The following is a 17,691-nucleotide window of genomic DNA, read 5'->3' on the forward strand; positions in this document are numbered from 1 at the left end:
AATATTTACTGAGCCCCATTCTAGGAATCAGAAGTGACCAGTCTAAGTCTCTCCCCACATGGAGCACACAGTTGTGTCTGAGAATATGAGGGTGATAACATTTGCCTTGTGGGGGCAGCTGGGAAGGTTAACCCAGGGAGCCTCCAAATGCGGGGGTGGCGTGGGAGTGACTAAAATAGATGAGTAGATGGGTGCTCTTCTTGGGAGGCCCGTGGCCCCGACCACTGCTCAGGCGGGGGCTCCTAGGATCTGGGAGGGGAGCCTCATCAGGGCCACCCCTCCCCCCACCTCCATGAACCGGGCTATGCTGAGGTCACGGGCCACCGCCGGGACCCTGTAGTCTGGGCTTTCTCGGAACACCTCCCTGCCAAGGAGCCAAGCGCTTCTAATAGCTTGGAGCCTCTAAAAGCTTTGGCCACAGCTCAGCTTAGTCCTTTGCAAGCCCTTTGAAGCGCTTCCTTCGAACTTGCTTTGCATATTCTGGTCAGATCTGAATCAGACTAGCAGGAATTACCCTCGGTGCAGTCTAGGTGGCTGCCGGAGCTTGTAAGTGACGTGAAGAGTTTGAGGACGCCAGGGCAGCAAGGGGGCAGAGCCGGCGCCACCCTCTGCGGCTCCCTCCCACCTCCCCTCGGGTGCAGGGTGTGTGGGTGTGGGCGAAAGAGAAAGCAAGGCAGAGAAGGGGCAGGGGAAAAAGGCTCAAGTCATGTTTTTCATTAAAAAATAGTGCTCTTTATTATAAATTACTGAAATGTTTCTTTTTTGAATATAAATATAAATATGTGCAAAGTTTGACTTGGACTGGTATTTTGTTGAGTTCTTCAAGCATCTCCTAACAGCCTTGAAGGCCTGGGTTGGGGGAGGGGAGAGGACTGGAGGTGGAATCTTTATAAAAGACAGAGTGATTGAGGCAGATTGTAAACATTATTAAAAAACAAAACAGAAACAAAAATAACAGAAAAAAAAAAAACACCCCAACACACAGCTGCCCCATTCAGACCAATACCTGACACAGAAAACTTTGTGTTTAGTTTTCCCCCCAAAAGAACAGTTCCAGGTAATTCCATTGCTGCTACATTCCTGTAAGTTTTCGCTGATCAGTGCTATTGCAGAGAGGGAGCAGCTGGGGTGGCAGGGGCCCTGGTCTCTTGGTGACTCCTTGCCCGTGTCCCCCCACCCCAGGTGAGGAGGGAGAGCTGTGCAGGGCCTGGGGGCAGGGTCTGTGGGACCCACTGGCTCTGCTCTAGCCAGAGCCCAGACACCATGAGGCACCTGTGGCTGGCCAATGCCATCTCTGCGGCCCCCCCCCTCCCCGCCAAGGTCAGTGGCCAGCTGCCTGCCCTTTGAGAATCCCTTGGCCTCTGCCTGGATTGGCTGAGTGTGTGGCTTCTTGTGTGCCAGTCCCTCTCCATGGGACAGGGAGCATTTAAGGCAAATCTCCTAGCCAGACATAGTCAAGAGGCACAGAGTAGAAGCCCCCATCTTCTCTGGCCGGGGTCTGGGGTCAAAGATGGCTCATCTCCTCCAGCCACCCCCACCCCCAGGTGCTGGAAGGTATATATAGTGTGGGCGGGGAAAGAACTGACCGGCCTGTCCACCCCCCTCCAGACGCCACTTCCCCCTTAAAACGGGGGAAGGGCCCTCAGCTCTCCACGGACTAGGACCTATATTTCCCGGTGGTTGTCCCAAGCGGAGGAGGAGTAGGATGGTCCTCTTCAGATCACCCGTTGGCCTTCTCTCCAGAGCCCGGGGAGGAGCACGCAGCCACCCTCCTCACCTGGGCTGGGCGGTGGGAGTTGCCATGTCCTTGGCCAGCCTGCAGCCCTTGGGGGCCCCTGAGGCGTCCTGTCTCTTGTCCACCCTTTCCCAGGCCAGAGACTTGCTCAGGGTCAGAGCCACGTTCAAAACCAAATCAAAGAGCAAACAAGTTCCGTTGGAAAGTTCGCAGATTCCCCGGCACTTCTCACTAGTTCAGCAGGGTCCCCTGTCTGGAAGTGCAGGGGGTGTCGAGGAAGCGGAGAGGAGAATCCACGGCAGTCGCTGCAGTGGCCCCACCGGGCCGCCTGGCTCCTCCGGGGCAGCCGGAGTGGGGGAGGGGCGTGCAGGTGGCACGCCCCCTTCCCTCAAACACATTCCAGGTCTGGCCTGCCCCATTCTGCAGAGGGGAGGGTCAGAGGGAGGGGCCTGTCCGCCCCCCGGCTCACCCGGAACTGTGGGCCTCTCCTGCCGGGTTCTTGTGCTTGTGCCGTGTGTCACGAAGGAGAGGGGACCCAGGCCCCTCGCCCTGACCCCTGCCCTTTGCTCTTTAAAGCGGGGCATCGTACTGGTCCAGGAACTCCCGAATGGGCCCAGGCAGCTGAGTAACTTTCTCATAGGAGTCCAGGTGGCCGTTCACGGTCTTCCGACAGAGATGCTGGAGAGTGGCCACGTTGGAGGAGAGGGGCCTGCTCAACACCAGAGGGATCTTCTCGCCCCCCGAGTAGATGTAATAGGCTCTCCTGGGGGGCGTCCCCGGCAGCGGCTGGGCGGGGGGCTGTTCCGGCACCTCGACGGAGGGCGAGGAGGGTTCGCTGGGCGGCGACGCGAAGGAGGGCGCGCTGGGGGGCGGCATGTAGTGATGCACGAGCTTGAGCACGCAGTCGAAGCGCGGCACGGGCTGCGTGCTCCGGGGGTCGCTCTGCAGCGAGAAGCTGCCCCCCTCGCACTGGATGCGCAGGTTCTTGGTCCCCGACTGGGTCTTGACGCTGAGCGTGAAGAAGTGGCGCTGGTCCGAGCTGTCGCGGATGAGGAAGGTGCCGGCGGGCTCGGCGCTGAGCAGCAGGTTCGCCTCGCCGCCCGTCACCGCGCTCCAATAGAAGCCGCTCTCCTGCAGCTTGCGCACAGCGTTCACCACCAGCTGGTACTCGCTCTTGGAGCTGAAGGTCTTGAGGCGCAGGCTGGTGTCCAGGGGGCGGCTCATCCCGGCGGCGGGAAACTTGCTGTGGGTGACCATGGCGCACGGAGCCAGCGTGGATCTGCGCGGCGGCGGCTGCAGCTGCTCGGCGGCCTCCGCACAGCGGCCGCTACCGCATCCCGGGGGGCTGTGGGGAGGAAGGCGCGAGCCGCGTGAGTGCCCGGAACCCTCCAGCGCGCCTGCCTCCGCCGAGCGGCCGGGGCACCCGCTGCCCTGGAGGTCCTCGCCTGGGCCCTCGCCCCGACCCTGGCAGCCCGGGGAGCCCGCCCGGCCCTCGCCCCCGCCGGCGGGGTGGCCCCTTCCCCGGCGCGCACTGGCAGGGCGCCGAGTGGGAAACTCAGGCGCGGAAGTTGGGTCCCCGCGAGCGTGGCCGGGGTGGAGGGCAGAGAAGGACGCCGGGGCGCTCGGGGCGCCGCTCAGTCCGACGGCCCCGGGCGGCAGGGACAGAGAGAAATCTGAGGCACGGGGGTAGGGAGGGGACGCGAGACGCCGGAGGGCCCCAGCCTGGGTATTCCGGGAAACTGGGACCTCCGGCTTCCATCCGCTCTGTCTCCTACCTCGTCCCCTCCCTGCCGGGAATGACCCGGGAAGGGGAGGAGAAACCGGGAAAAGCTCCCGGGACGAGCGAGGGCCGCCCCCCTCCGCGTCGCGCCCGTCCTTCCTACCTGGTCCAAAACAGAAGTCTCCGGCCTTGGGGCTGCGCCTCCTACGGTCCCCAAGGCGAGGCGGCGGCGCAGCGGCCAGCGGTGGCCCGCGATGCGCCCAGATGTTGGCGGCCGTAAAGTCCACAAAGGGGCCCTCGCGCGCGCGTCCCTCGGGCTTCGCCGGGGCGCCCGCCCTGCCCCCTGCGCGCCCCCGGGTCGGCCGGCCCGGGGCGAGGCGAAAGGCAGCGGCGCGAGCTGAGTCGGCGGGCGGCGCGCGGGCCGGAGTCGCGGCGGCGGGGGCGGCGCGGGGAGTTGGAGTCGGAGCCGCGGCGGAGGCAGCGCTCGCGAGTATATACGCTGCCGCCGGGCCCCGCCCCCCGATTCCTGGAACTGCGCGGCCCGTCTTCTTGTAATGTTTAGTCACTACTCGCAGCAATGAAAGGCTGCGCGCGGAGGGCGAGGGAGGGGCCGCGGGCCGAGGGCGGGCCGCCGGCCGCGCCAGGGACCGGCAGAGACGCGCGCGGAGACAAAGCGCGACGCAAGGCGGCCAGGGCGGCCGGTGGGCGCGGCGCCAGCCCCGGCGGCGCGTTCCTGGCAGCGGCCCCTCCCCCGCGAGCGCTCCGCCCCCAACTTCTCATTCACACTTTCCCCCCTCCCTTCTAAGAAGGCCGGTTTCTGGCAGAGGCGGGGGCGCCGCTCCCGGAGCGCGGGCAGTTCCAGGAGGCCGAGCAGGAGAGGCTCCCGGCTCCCCTTTCCCTTCTTCTCGGACCTCGCGGGGACACCCCCTCGCCCCCACCTGGGCCCGCCCGAGGTCCCGATCGCGGCCCCAAGAGGCCCCAGCCTGCCTCAAAGGAGGGAATTGGGGACACCCCAAAGCCGGACCGCGAAACTAGGGCCGGTCCGGGCAGCTGGAGGGGGTAGAGGCGCGCGACAGTCACCTGTGGGCATGTCCCCGAGGCGAAGCACGAGTCCCAGCGGTGGAGGGGACGTAGCCTGCGTGGCAGCTGTTTGGCCTCAGCCCGTCGGCCCATTGCCAAGTTCTCTGCTGACGCTGACAGGGGAGCCGCCTCCCACTACCAAAAAGCCAAAAACAAATAAACAACAACCTCTTTCACACATCTGGGACTCCAAACCTGCGTGGCCCGGTGTGGGTCCGGCCAGGCGCTCTCCTACGCGGCGGGACTGGCCAAGGGGGGTAGAGGTGGCCGCACCCTGCGCCCCGCGTCCGCTAGAGGGCGCCCAGGGCTCTCGTAGGTGGAGTGGAGTTCGGCGTTGCTCCCCTCAAGCCCTGGAGTGGAAACGCGACGGGGCGGTGGGGATGCCGGCTCAGGAGCGGGGAAGGGGGACTTAATGGGGGACGGAGGAGAATTCACTCCACAGTCTGGAATTAGACCCAGGAAATGAAGTCCAGCAGGGGAGCTTTTCCAGAAAGCAGTTTTCCGGAATTTGGCCCCGCACAGCCTAGAATGTGTTCCCCCACACCTGTGAGCGTGGAGGTCGAGAATCTCCCCCGGGGATGAGAAGACGAGATGACTGAGGAGAACTACGTCCTTGGTCCCGTTGGCATGAACGTGGGATGTCTGCGTTAACCTGGCCGGCTTAATGAAGGATGAAAGGGTTTGCAATCCTTCCCCAAACAGGCAACGGGGTGCCGGAGACACCCGAAAACCAGCTTGAGTGGTACTTAAATTGTCACCTCTCAGGACGCAGGGGCTGTGGGCTTTGGGCCCTGTCCTCACGACTGAAGATAATGAACGGGAAAGCAGGGAGAGACCAGACAACGCCAGGCAGCTCCGGGGCTGAACGGAGAGAGACCTGGGCCCTTTGCTTCAGGGGGGGGGGGGGCGCTTGGGCGCCTCACCGCCCTCGCAGCTGAGCCTTCACCTCTCTCCCTACAGATGCCGGAGAGCTGAGGGAGCTTTGGGTGGGACGCCCGGCCTTTCTGGGATTCGGTTTTGCCATCTGCAAAAGAGGAATAATAACCTTTTCCCATCAGAGATCTGAGGTTAAAAAAAGAAAACAGGAAAGATTCTGCACATCAAAGTGTGATTGAAATGGAAGCAACTCTGTTCACCCCTCCCTTGTATCGTATCAGGACAGCAGCAGTGAGGAGGAAGTCTTCACCGGGCGGAGGGAGAGATGGACTCATTTAGCACATTTCACAGGCCCCGGGCTCTGTGTAGCAGGCATGTGCTGGGCATTGACCGATAATGACGAGTAAGACCCGGTCTTGGCCCTCGCAATGCTTGCGGGCTAATGGAATGGATTCTCCTCCCTGTAGTCAGGAGCCCATTCTTTTTCTCATCCATTGATCATACAGCTCTGTGCTGAGCCCCGTGGAGGACAAGGAGGACTCACAAGGAATAGCCCTTGAGTTAATGGATGAGAAAGTGCTTTGTAAATGATAACGCTCTGACACAAGTCAGGTTCATTCATCCATTCCACGAACCCTCATCTCGTGACTGCTTTGGCCAGGCACGAGGCAAAGTGCTGGGAAGGCAGAAGCGCTGGGCGAATCCTGCCGGGAGACAGGCGAGGCAAGAGACATGCGCCCCCCCTCCCCCCAAGGGATGGGTGTCATGAGAAAAAGATGGGTGTGATTAGGACCCCATGAGACCATGATAGTTCATTTTGAAGGGGAGGAGGTAGCTTGAAATAGAGAGAGATAAGGAGGAAGAAACAGCCCTGGAGCCCCAGGAATCCCAGTCTGGTTACCTGTGAAGCAGGTAAGTCCTAGTGTCAATGGTGTGGTCCTCAGGTGGGCCTGGGCTCTGCGGAGGGTCAGCAGCAAAGGCTGTATGGCCGGCAGGGAGCTTAGAGTGGGCCTGCGACCACACAGATGATTTGAAGAGCAGAGAGAAGGGGCGAGGTCCTCAGGCATACCCAGGGCCCTAACGGGAATGCCCCAGATGAAGGTCGGGGCATGCAGCAGGAAGGTGAGCTGGGCTCCCTGTGTACTGACTTAGGAGACTGAACTGCTGCCCAGGATCTACTATTGGTGGCTGTGTGACTTTGGGCAACTTGCTTCCCCAGCCATGCCTCAGTTTCTTTACTTGTCAAATGGGGCTGATGATAGTACCTACCTTGTTCCGGTAGTCGTGAGGACTAAATGAGCTAATGCATGCAAAATGCTTAGAATAGTGCCTTGCACATACTACGTGCTCAATGCATGTTAGCTACGATTGTTTTGAAAGCACCGGGGAGCCTTCGAGGAGAGAGAGGAGGGGAGAGCTGAGCCGCCGCAGCTGAGCTACGGGGATACGTGTGTCCAGGAGAGCGTTCTGTTTTGGAGAGCTGTGTGTCTCCCGTGTGAGACGCATTTCAAAAAGCTGCTTGTCTTCAAACGGTTCGGCCAGCGCAGTTTCTCCTGGGCTTTCTGACATCTCCGGTTGTTTCCCATTGCCTCCCGACTCTAAACCTTTCGGCGACTGTGTGTCTAAGGCCCTCGGCTCCATCTGGGCTTCCTCAGCTGCCCCAGGCCCACTGACACCTTGCGCTGCAGCTATCCAGAGCTCCGGCCCGTCTCCGAGATGTTCCCCGGGCCGGGGTCTTTGCATGTTCGCGTCCCTCTGGGTGGAACTAGCTTCTACACCTTGGCTGATTCTTACTTTTTCTTTAAGATTTGGCCGAGGTTGGATCTGAACTTCCAGGGTAGCTCCTTCCACATTGACCAACATGCTCTAACTGCTTGTCCCGTGAGAACCTTGAGGAAACGGACTATATTTGATGTTTTCTTTGTAAGCCTTGAACTTGGTACATGGAAAGTGCTCGGTGAATCTCTGAATAAGGGGTCGTGTTGCCTTCTGTTTTCCATCTCTGTTGAATCCCACCAGCTACTTTGGCTTCTGCCTGCAGAGCCCAGGAGCAGCTGTACGGATGGGATGCAGGCTGGGTGTGTGGATTGGTGGAGATCAGTAGGCCTGCGAATCCGAAGACGAAGGGAGAGAGGACTTAAACTTTGCTGGCAAAGTTGGCGGGGGGTGGGGGGTGGGGGTGGGGGGAGACACGGGGCCAACAGGGGCACACTCTAAGGAGCCTACTTCCAAGCAAGAGAGATGCCCGACCAAGGGCGGGCCTAGGACAGTGCTGTCTTGTCTCTTACCACCCCTGTCTGCTGGCGGCTCGAGGCCAGAGAGGCGTCACCCCGGTCCGGACCCTCTGCCCAACCCTGCCATTCTCCCGACGAAGGGATTAGGAGGCTTCTGCCTTTTCCTAATCGCTTCCTTTGCAGAATTTCTAGGAAGTCAGAATCCCGTTTCCAGGCAATGGTGCTTGCTCACAAAGATAATAAGATTCATTCATGGTGGAGGGGAAGTACACAGCAGTTTCAGCTGCCTGTGGGGCACCGCTTACTCATGGTGTGTGACAGAAGATGAGCTCTTCCCCCAGCCTCACGGATGGGACTGCTGGTGCCCATGGGGTGGTCGTGGGAAGCAATGGCGTGGCTTGGTGAACACACGGTCTCATCCTTGCATGGATGATCTCCCTGTCTTCCGGCCAGCCCGGGGACGGGCGCTCAGGCTGCCATTGTTTGGTGACTGCGTTTCCAGCCAGAGGGGTTGGGAGACTGGCCTCAGACCACAGAGTTGCTCAACAAGCCCAAGGCCTCCCCCTGTCTTCAAGACTGGTGGGCTCTCTTCGGCTCAAGGAGGCGGCCTGGGTTTGGCTGCCCGGAAGCCTGGTGTCACTCAGTTCATGTTGATTGAGCTTCTCCTGCGTGCCCGTGAGTGGGTTAGGCCTGGGGCGATGGTGGGGAAAAGAACCTATTTCTTTCCTTCTGGAGCTTCTAGTCTAGTGCTGGTCGTTACAGGGGAGCTACAGTAGGGGGTGAGGCCTCCCCCTCCGGCCCCCCTTTCTCTAGGCCAATGCGGAGAAGATGTTTGGGGACCTGCCTCTCACCTGACCCCTTGGAAACCCAGTCCCCCGCTGTCCCAGTGGGGTTTCCTTGGGCTTTGGCCACCCTGGTGCATCTCAGCCCCTCAGCTGAAGCCCCTGCGCACAGGGACTGATGGAGGGGGCCAGCCTTGCCGGCCGCGGGCCTGTGGCAGAGATGACCTTTCTTTCCTGGTGCACGGGAAAAGGTTTGTGGGTAGGGGTTACATACCAGGTTGACCATAATCTCTCTCTTTCCTGCTCGGGACAATTTCAGTGGGCCGGGACAATGGCCCGCCACGGGAAGCGGGAGGTGGCCTTCCAGTTCGCAGGCCTTTGTTCTTGCCCGGAGGGGCCACGGGGCTCATGAAAAGGTTTGTGGCTCGGATGTCTGCAGTGGAGGAGTTCTGTCAAGCCTGACATTCCAGGCCCAGCCGGCCTCTGGCATTTCCCAGAAAAAGCGAGGGGAGAGAAAACACTGTAGGAACCCAGTCGGCCACCCACCCGTCCGCCTTCTCGGATTCCTCTTCCTTCTGGGGCTCAGGCCCCTGCCCCGCAGGGCTCATTCTTCTACCCACAGAGGGGACTGGAGGTGGCCCAGTGGGGAGCGACTGGGAGGGCGCAGAGTGTGGGGCGCGTCGGGGAGGGGAGAGAAGTGTCTTTGAGGAATCCACATCTGTTCCAAGTTTTGAGTTGGAGGGTAGGGAATGAGGGGAGGTAGCTTCCAGCCAATCATCTCCCCGACCCCAAACCAACAAAGGCCGCTCTGTCCGGGGCTGGGGTGGGAATAGTGTCTACGTGCCCCGAAGTGGCACTGTGCCCTCGCCTGCGCCCGGGAACAGACATGAGGGTAGCGGGCAGTTCTGGGAAGCAAGGCTGTGGTAAACCATCTGGGTTGTAATGCAGATGAGGCCTGGCCGGGTGCCTGGAGCTAAAGTGGCAGTGCCCACCAGAAGGACAGCCTGCGCGGGGGCGCGGAGCAAGGCTGATTCCTGGGAGAGTGTGCTGGGCCCCAGATGCCCCGGGAGAGCTGAGGGCTGGGCTGGGGGGCGACCAGGTGGGCTCAGCTATCCAGCCGACCCTGCAAGAAACCAGGCAGTCTGGCTGCTGGAGCCAGGCGGATGGGAGCCCCGCGCCAGGGGGCTCTTGGGCCAGGTGCTGCTGACCACCTCGCCTGGGTACGTGTGCCGCAGCGAAATGGACCCCCCGCGGCCCGCCCTCAGGCTTCCTGCAGTGGCGGTGTCTCCACAAGGACCTCCCGAGTTCTCCATCCAGGCGTGTGACCACACTAGGAGGGTACCGGCTCCTCCACCTCGCCGGGCGTACATTGGCATGCACTTTGTCACACGCCGACGTGGGCGAGTTCAAAGGGAAGATGATAGATATACCATCTCTCTGGCTCCCCAAGCTCCTAACCAGCCACAGCGGCAGAGACGGGTCAGAGGGAGCGGGGGGGCGGGCGTCTCCAGGGCTTCTAAGCCCAGGACCGCCTCTGATAACTGTGAACAATGCTGGTGGCCGCTCTGATATCTGGGCTAGGCGGACCCTCCTGGAGTCACTTCTTACTCCTGCAAGACTTATTTTACATTCTTTCCTTCCTTCCTTCCTTCCTTCCTTCCTTCCTTCCTTCCTTCCTTCCTTCCTTCCTTCCTTCCTTCTAGAAGTAATTATTGAGCACCTACTCTGTGTGGGAGATTCAGCCGGACGTCTAGAGTTTATCAGTCTGGGCCCTTTCACGCTTAGATTCTTTCCAGAAAGACAGGATTCTCCCATAATTGATATCATGATTAGTAGATTTTGATTGCACTAAGTACTACCAAGGAGAAGTCGGGGTGGGGGGCACCTTATCTATGGGGTGGGGGGAAACCAAGGGCATTCCCTAAGGAAGTGATACATGCAGGCTGATGGGCATCTGAGGTCTGGAGAGGTCACCTGACCCCGGGTGTCCTGGCTTCTGGGTGCCGGGAGCAAGCAGAGGCCGGGACCTGCAAGCCACCATGAGTCTTTTCCGCTGGTCACTTCTGCCTCCCCCTCCCTCCCACCCACTGAAGGCCTTGGCACCCTGCTTCCAAGCTCACACTGAGGTGGCTACACACTGAGAAGGGGAGAATACTGTACCGCATGCATGCTACCCGCGGGAGGCAGGGCAGGCAGCATTCTCCGCCTTCTGGAACTTTGTAAACTTAAACGTGTTTTACAAATAGGCAATAAAGTCTAACGGTTCGATATTCAAGAGGTTCAAACAGGGGAACTATGATGTTCTAACTATTATTCCGTCTTCCTGTGGTACCTGGGCTTTTTTTTTTTTTTTTTTTTAATAGACTAAAAGATGTGTGTCAAGTGGTGAGCCACAGGCTGGGCACAGCCCATAGGAGCATTAGTTGGCCTGTACAGAATTTAAAAAGTGTTTGAGATAACATTTAAATATCTGGAAATTTCACATTCACATCTGAATTTGGGGCTTTCTTTGGAAGAATCGGATGATCTGGCCTCAGTGGGCCTGCATTCTGACAGGTCTCCATTGGCCCTTTAGACGGGACGTGGGCTCTTGACCTCAGCACAGGCCCCCCCCCCCCGCCCCATGACCACGGCCCTCCTCCTGCCCTCCCTTCCCCGACCTGCGGGCACAGAGCGGGCAGCTCCCCCTGGCCGCTGCCATCCCCTCTCCCCCTCTCTAGGCTAAAAGGCAAGAAGGGTGATTGACTCGGGGGAATTTATTTTTGTCTCCTAAGCTCTAGGAGACGGGACATAATCCGAGCCTGGGTGGGGCGTCCAGGGCCTCTTCTCCCACCTGCTCGGGCCTGGTCTGGTTGGGCCTCATCTCAAGCAAGACCCGTGCAGCCCAGGGCACAGATGCTGGCCCCTGGGGAACACTTGGCCTCTTGCTCCAATTCACCGTGGGGGCTGGCTGGAAGGTGGGGTGGGGTTCTGCCAGGGAGTCCCCCAGCCCCTGGCCTCCGCCACCGAGCGAGCCCCAGGGAGCCTGGGACTCCCTGGGGCATAGCTGGCCGGGGCCTCCGTGTTTCCCCACTCTGGACTGCTGCATCACTGCGAGGCGTGCGGCTCCTCGCCGGGGTGGGGCTGGCCGCCTGCCACGCCACAAGAGGCCGAGCTTCCCCTGAAACTGAGAGCTGCATTTACCTCTCACCAGCGACAGAGAAACAAACCAGCACGCTCTGCCCAGGAGGCATTTCCAGAAATTGGGCTCTGGCTTCTTGTAGATGAAATGCCAGATTATCCTGGGCCTCTCCGCGGCGAGGGAGCCATTGTGCAAGACATGTTTGGTTTTACAGATGACAAGAGTTTTTGACACTGAAAAGTTTAAATGATAGATTCGAGAACCTTGTCTGGCTCCCCATCCCTACCCGGGAGGTTGCTGATTGGGGCCTCAGTGTTTCGCAAATTTGTTCTTTACAACCTCCAGCTCCTCTGGGCCTCCCCACAGCTCCAGTGAACTCAGGCTCCTGGTTCCAGAAGACCTCACCTCTCTCAGTTCTAGCGCCATACAGGATAAAACTCTTTTCTAAAGCAGAGGATGACAAACTGTAGTATACAGGGTGGTGGACTGCTTTTGCAAATAAAGTTTTATTGGAAACACGGCCACGCTCATTCTTATTGCTCATGGCTGCTTTTGTTCCAGAGTTGGAAAGAGTACCAAGGACTGGAAAAGGTCAGGGTCACCGCTCAGCAGGGAGGCTGAATCCCAGGGAGAATGAAGGCAGGAAAAGGGCCCACGGCCTGAAGGGAGACCCACGCCTCAGGTGAGCCAGACCCAAAACTGTCGGGCTGAGCTGCCGAGTTTGCAAGCTGACCTGTGGCGGCGGGTCAACAGACTCACAGGAGCCCAAGCCATGGTGGTCCCCGTCCTGCAGCTGGGAGGCTCCAGAGTCGATCGCCTTCTGCCATGCAGGCAGTAGTGAAACCAGTGTGCACGCTTCTCGTGCCGAGTCCTGTTCTGGGTGCTCAGAGCACACCAGGCTCTAAGGGTTCACATGTCAGGGGGAGGGGCAGGGGGCAGGGAGACAAAACGCACACCAGTCAACTGGTGAATAAGATTAGATCACAGTAGGCAGCGGCAAGAGGATAAAATCGCGTTATGGGGCCTGGAAGGCATTTCTGGGGGGGAAGGTCGGAGCTTGGACTGTGAGAGGACCTCGGGGAAGATCCTCGTAAGCAGAGGAAACAGTTAAGATGAAGAGCCTAAGGTAGCAATGTGCGTGGAGAGTATAAAGGGGTGAAAAAAGGCCAGGCCGGTGATGCGGGACAGTGACCAAGTGCGAGAGTGGAGAGAGAGGCGGGTGGTGGCCCCAAGGCTGGTTCTGGCCCATCCTTAATGCCTGGGTTACGCTTCCTGTCAAATAAGAGCGTACTTCTCAGAAACGGCCGAACAGTCTCCACATCCCAGTGACGTGGGAGAGCTTCTCACTGTCGAGGCTGAAGATGGGCTGGCCAGCCTCTTCCTCCCTCCAGCTCTGTGTTTCGGAGAGACCCTCGCTCACAAAGCAAGCCGGGGAGGAGGGGCCTTCCTCTTGCACTGGCGGGGTTTGGGGTTTGGGAGTGAATCACAAACAGTGAGGCAAGGGCCCTTGGCTCAGGATTTCCTGGTGTTTCCTGCCAAGGAGACCAGGGGCAGCAGCCCACCACTCCCTGACGTCAACTCGCCCTCCAGTGAATGGGTTTCCTTTTCCGTTTGGGAAGACATGACCTCTGCCATCAGTCTGTTGACCCTGTCATTCTAACCTTGGCATCTCCTGTTTGGGAAGGAGCGAGTTGACTAATGAGAAGGCAGTGGGTGAGGGGACTTAGCAGATGGGCTTCCGAGGCACCAGGAGGTCTCAGAGGGCAGATGCTTTCTCATCTAGGGTCATCAAGGTATGAGTCCAGAACCTCCAGAAGCAGTAGTAGTACTAACTGCCTGCCCTCCAAGCAGCTCGGGGCGCTCCCAGGAAGACTCTCTGGGGCACCTGCGTTATCTGAGCAGGTCTTATCTCTTCTACTTATTCTCGGTAAGCCCAGATGATACTTCCTGGAGAAAAGAACATTTGTGCTGTTGTCATGTTAAATGTAACCATTGGAAAAATTGCTCAATCTCTGAAAATCATTATTTAAATTTTTGCAGTCTCTAAATGTGTGTGTTCTGAAGCAAAGCTGTGGTTGCTTCACTCTGGTTGTAGCCCTGAGTGTTTCAAACCAGCCATGAAGGCCACAGGCTCTCCGTGTGTGGTGTGTGGCTCTGAAAGGCACTAGGTCATTGCCTGCCGTTTATACTTAATGTAAATGTAAATACTGCACTTAATGCAAATCTCCCAAACACAATGCTGTCGATCTCAAGCTGTTCCTACAATTTATTTGAGATCGGAAATTCCCAGTGGGCTAGTACTATGGTTGTCTGTTTCTTAATATCTCACCTAGTAAAGCACCCCATGTAAAGAGAAGTGACCAGTTCTTTCCAGGATGCTTAGGGTGCTCCAGTGGTCCATGAGGTGCTTACCACTGAGCACCACGGGCCAGCCATTCAGCAACTTGACTCTGCAGCTGCCCTGTGCCAGGCGCTGTGCAAAAGTGGAACCATGAAATGAATGGTCTTATTCTAGTTACTGGAAGTTAGGAAATTTGATGATTCACCACTTCTAACCTGGAAGAGTTGAATCAAATTCCACGTTGTCTTTGTAAAGCTATTTAAACTTAAAGGAAACATTAAAATCAATCCGAAATACTCGCTGATTGTACACAATTTGGAAATTCTTGAGTAGCACCAAGTAATCAATTTTAACATTTTGGTGTATTTACTTTCAGTCTGTACGTACACTCTCTCTTTTTAATTTTTAACAAAATGAGATAAGCTCTAGACTACTCTTTGGTAATTTGGTTCTTCCATTTAATTCATGAAACATTCTTCCAGAACAAGCTAGAACATAATTTTTTATGGATGCACTGTGACGTCCCATTATTTATTTAACCAACTCCCCCACTGTGGATTGCGTCCATATTTTTGGTATCATGAATAATGCTGAGATGGACATTCCTGTAAGAAACGTGTCATTGATTTGCTTGGGATAATTTGTTGGAAATGGAATTCGGAATGTTTTGTATTCAGCGTGTCCGTATCCTTTTAACCTCAGCTCCACCCCCACCCCATCCCACCCCTGAATAAGTAGGAAATGGTAATCTACAGCTTTCCCAGTTTCAGAGTCCCAGCCCACGTGGGTCTGCCAAGGAGCCACATGTTACAGATCAGAGCCATCCGTCCTGTCTCTCGAATACTGCATCGTTTTCCTTCTTAAAATTAGCTACAAAAGGTGTTCTTGCCGTAGGAAAGCGCTCCTGCAGCTTCTTTAGCCATAGAGACAGCCCGGGTCGATGCGGAGTCTGCGTTCCCTGCACTTACACGTTGGTCGAGCTGCTCGGTGCCCCAGAGCTGCGGACCCAGGGGCTGAAGAGGTGAAAACGGTCTCCCCCTCCCCTGTGGGGGTTCTTCCGGGCTCAGTGCACCGCAGTGAGTCAGCGGTAACTCAGTTTTGCACAAGTCTAATGCACACCTTAGGGGAGGTGCGTGGACTATCAGGTCCAGCCTGAACTTGACCGTGGGGTCGGAAAAGTAATACCCTCTCTCCTCGGTGCGGGAGGAATCGGGGCGGGGGGGAAGCGGGCGAGGGGGCGCGGGGAGCAGGTCTGGCGCGCAGCACGCCTGGGCCCACCTCCCCGCCCCGCCGCGCCCCCGGAGGGGAAACCGAGGCTGCAGGGGCGGGGCCGCCGCGCGCTCGTGCGCGCGTGCGCGCGCGCCGCCGGGTGTTCGGGCCGTGTCCGCGCGCGCCGTTGTCAATAAAGTTCTCGCGCGCCGGAAGCGGAAGTGGCGAGTCTCCATGGCGGCGGCGGCTGCGGGGCCGGTGTTTTGGAGGCGGCTGCTGGGCCTCCTGCCGGGCCGGCCCGGCCTGGCCGCGCTCCTGGGGCGCCTGTCCGACCGCCTGGGCAGGAACCGGGACCGCCGGCGCAGGAGGTGAGAGGGGCGGCGCGGCTGCCGCGCGGCCGGCCCCGCGCCCGCCCGCGTCCCCGCGCCCGTGCCCGCCCCCCGGCAGCTCCCCCACGCTCCCCCACTGCCCCGCCAGCCTTCCCCGGGGAGGGGGCGGCCCGTGCCCCTCGGTCGGCCCGGCCCGCCAGCCCCGCCTGCCCCCCGCGGTGCCCTGAGGCGAGCCCGGCCACTGGCCGCTTCCACTTGACCCGAGGGGCTTGTGCGTGCACTCGGGGAGGGGGCCGAGCTCATGTGTTGCCTAGGGCCCCAGCATGGGAGTGTTGGCGCGTCTTGTCGCGAGAGACACTGAGCTCAGAGGGGTCTTTTCCTTAAGTAATCCTGGCCACGAGGTGACTGGCGGGCGTGAATCAGCCCTGCTGGGATTCTGTGCATGCAGCATTTCTCACATCCTGCCAGAGAGGGCTGTGAAGCAATCCTGAGTCAGTGGCTCTCAGGCAAGGAAGAGGAACCACTCGAACCCCTTTCTACACGTTTCAAAGGGCCTGTGTTCTGGAAAAATACTGAAGTGAGTTATGTAAATGGTGAAGTAGGCTTTGAAGCAATTTGTTCAGGCAGTGGTCTCTCAGAGTAAACATTCGCCAAGAACATGCTGACCTGAGAGGCATGCTGCTTATTGCTAAGATTAAAAAAAAAAAAAAAAAAAAGTTCTCTTGTGTGCAAATAGTTCTATTATTAGATTGGAGCCTTACACATGATCTGTTAAAAAAAAAAAAAAAGTTAGAACTGTATCCTTACATGCAGTTTGCATTTTCTCAGATTTTTATCTGTGCTCCTTGGGCGAGATTTGACCCCCTGGCCTTTTGTACCGAGATCTGTGCTCCACTCATGGGTGCTGATTCTGGGTACGAAGAGGAACTTGCTACATACTGGGTGATGGTGAAAGGTTTTCAGCAAAAAAGGTTTGATTTAGGGGAACTTTTAGGTGATAGAGTCAGGGCAGGACAGAACTCCTGGAAGCCTACTGATCAGAAAGGCTTTTTAAGAAGACTCACATCAGTGAACCCCGTGGCAGTGGGGGCGGAGAAGAGGCGGCCTCTCCATTTTCTGGAGGGTTCTTAGCAAAGACCTGTCCATTCCAGTGGTTAGTAAATCAGGTGACTTCTACGTCCTGACATCAGACTACTGAGAAATTTGGTTTAAAGTTTCAAGAAATCATTTCTCCTTAAAGATGAGATGTTTAGGCAATTTTGTCATTTCCCTGTATGTGTTTAAACTATACAAAAAACACTTCATTATTAATCATTGTTTAACATTAGAATTGATTACTAAAGGATGTTGGGCAATCTTCAAAAATTCTTTTAAAGAAGACATTTCTCTTGAGTGTTTCGTGTGTGTGTGTGTGGGGGTAGTGGACATTGGGGCGGTGGGCATTATGTCGCTCTGAATAGTCTCAAATTGACTTCCCAAGGTCCTTTTTGTAAACAGTATTATTTTTTATTAAGTTGAGAGTTTTTCCGGGTCAACAATTAAACCAGAAACTCACTTAAATCACACACACAAATGTCAGAAATTTATGTGTTCTGATCCTTGGAAATAATGCCTGTGATTTGACCAGTATCGTTACAGTACTGAAGGTTTCTGACTCTTTTGCTTTTTCCAGTTTGCAGATTCTTTTTCGATTCTTTGTGGCCTTGGTGTTTGGGGTTACTCATGTCTGTGTGGCCACTCACCCTCAGCTGCTGGCTTTCGTTTCTTCTCTGTTGTTCAGTTGCACCTCCCAATTCCTCATTCCCCGAATGATGTGGTTTCTTGTAACTCTGATCATTGATTCGTTGATAATAGTTCTGTGTAATCATGAGCTTAAATTATTGTAGATTTTAGCACTCCAATCTGACTCAACTGTTGCAGTGCCTGGTGAATTCTCGTGGCTAGCGGGAGGAGTGGGGCGAGGGAATCGCTCTGTTACTGTAGTGGTTTCTTTTTAGGTGTGGGGACAGCCATAGTGACAGATAACTCTTCTTAAAATAACTTCTAATTAGGGATCCAGAAATACCGTTGTTTTCTCTTAATCAAGCAACTGACTCATCAGTATAGACTGCTGGGTTCATTTATTCAGCGTGCTTGTCTAGAGCATTGCTGTGCTCTGCTAGGTACTTGGGAAACAAAAATAAAGCATAAGATGCTCAGAGTCATAAACAACAATAATAGTAAAGTAAGGTAGAAAAAGCCACGGTAGTACCTAAGAGGCACAC

At 57.0% G+C, this 17,691-nt stretch overlaps 2 protein-coding genes across 7 annotated transcripts in view; one reads left to right on the forward strand and one right to left on the reverse strand.

The window, feature by feature from the left end:
* Nucleotides 1-709: 709 nt before the first annotated feature.
* Nucleotides 710-3,897, reverse strand: SOCS3 (suppressor of cytokine signaling 3). The gene is made up of 2 exons (XM_016143233.2): nt 3,619-3,897; nt 710-3,080 (listed from the first exon to the last, which is right to left on the reverse strand). The coding sequence occupies exon 2, from the start codon at nt 2,990-2,992 to the stop codon at nt 2,306-2,308; it is 687 nt and encodes a 228-aa protein (XP_015998719.1). The 5' UTR covers nt 2,993-3,080; nt 3,619-3,897; the 3' UTR covers nt 710-2,305.
* Nucleotides 3,898-15,312: 11,415 nt separating this feature from the next.
* The window catches only part of PGS1 (phosphatidylglycerophosphate synthase 1), a 33,045-nt gene continuing 30,666 nt past the window's right edge, over nt 15,313-17,691 (forward strand). For 5 of the 6 annotated variants that reach the window (XR_004951306.1, XM_016143153.2, XM_036222401.1 and 2 more), the window contains exon 1: nt 15,313-15,466. Coding sequence is in view for 4 of the 6 variants with exons in the window: in XM_016143153.2 (XP_015998639.2) it covers nt 15,333-15,466 (134 nt within the window). In the remaining 2 variants the exon portion in view is untranslated. Of the gene's footprint in view, nt 15,467-15,652; nt 16,005-17,691 lie in introns of those variants that run through there. The other variant, XM_036222404.1, reaches the window with a different exon arrangement.

This window comes from Rousettus aegyptiacus, unplaced genomic scaffold (genome assembly GCF_014176215.1).
Source record: "Rousettus aegyptiacus isolate mRouAeg1 unplaced genomic scaffold, mRouAeg1.p scaffold_m13_p_6, whole genome shotgun sequence".
NCBI classification, from domain to species: Eukaryota; Metazoa; Chordata; class Mammalia; order Chiroptera; family Pteropodidae; genus Rousettus; species Rousettus aegyptiacus.

Bases quoted from the DNA above. Each gene is read 5' to 3' on its own strand.
- SOCS3 (XM_016143233.2), bottom strand. From the start codon at position 2,992: ATGGTCACCCACAGCAAGTTTCCCGCCGCCGGGATGAGCCGCCCCCTG.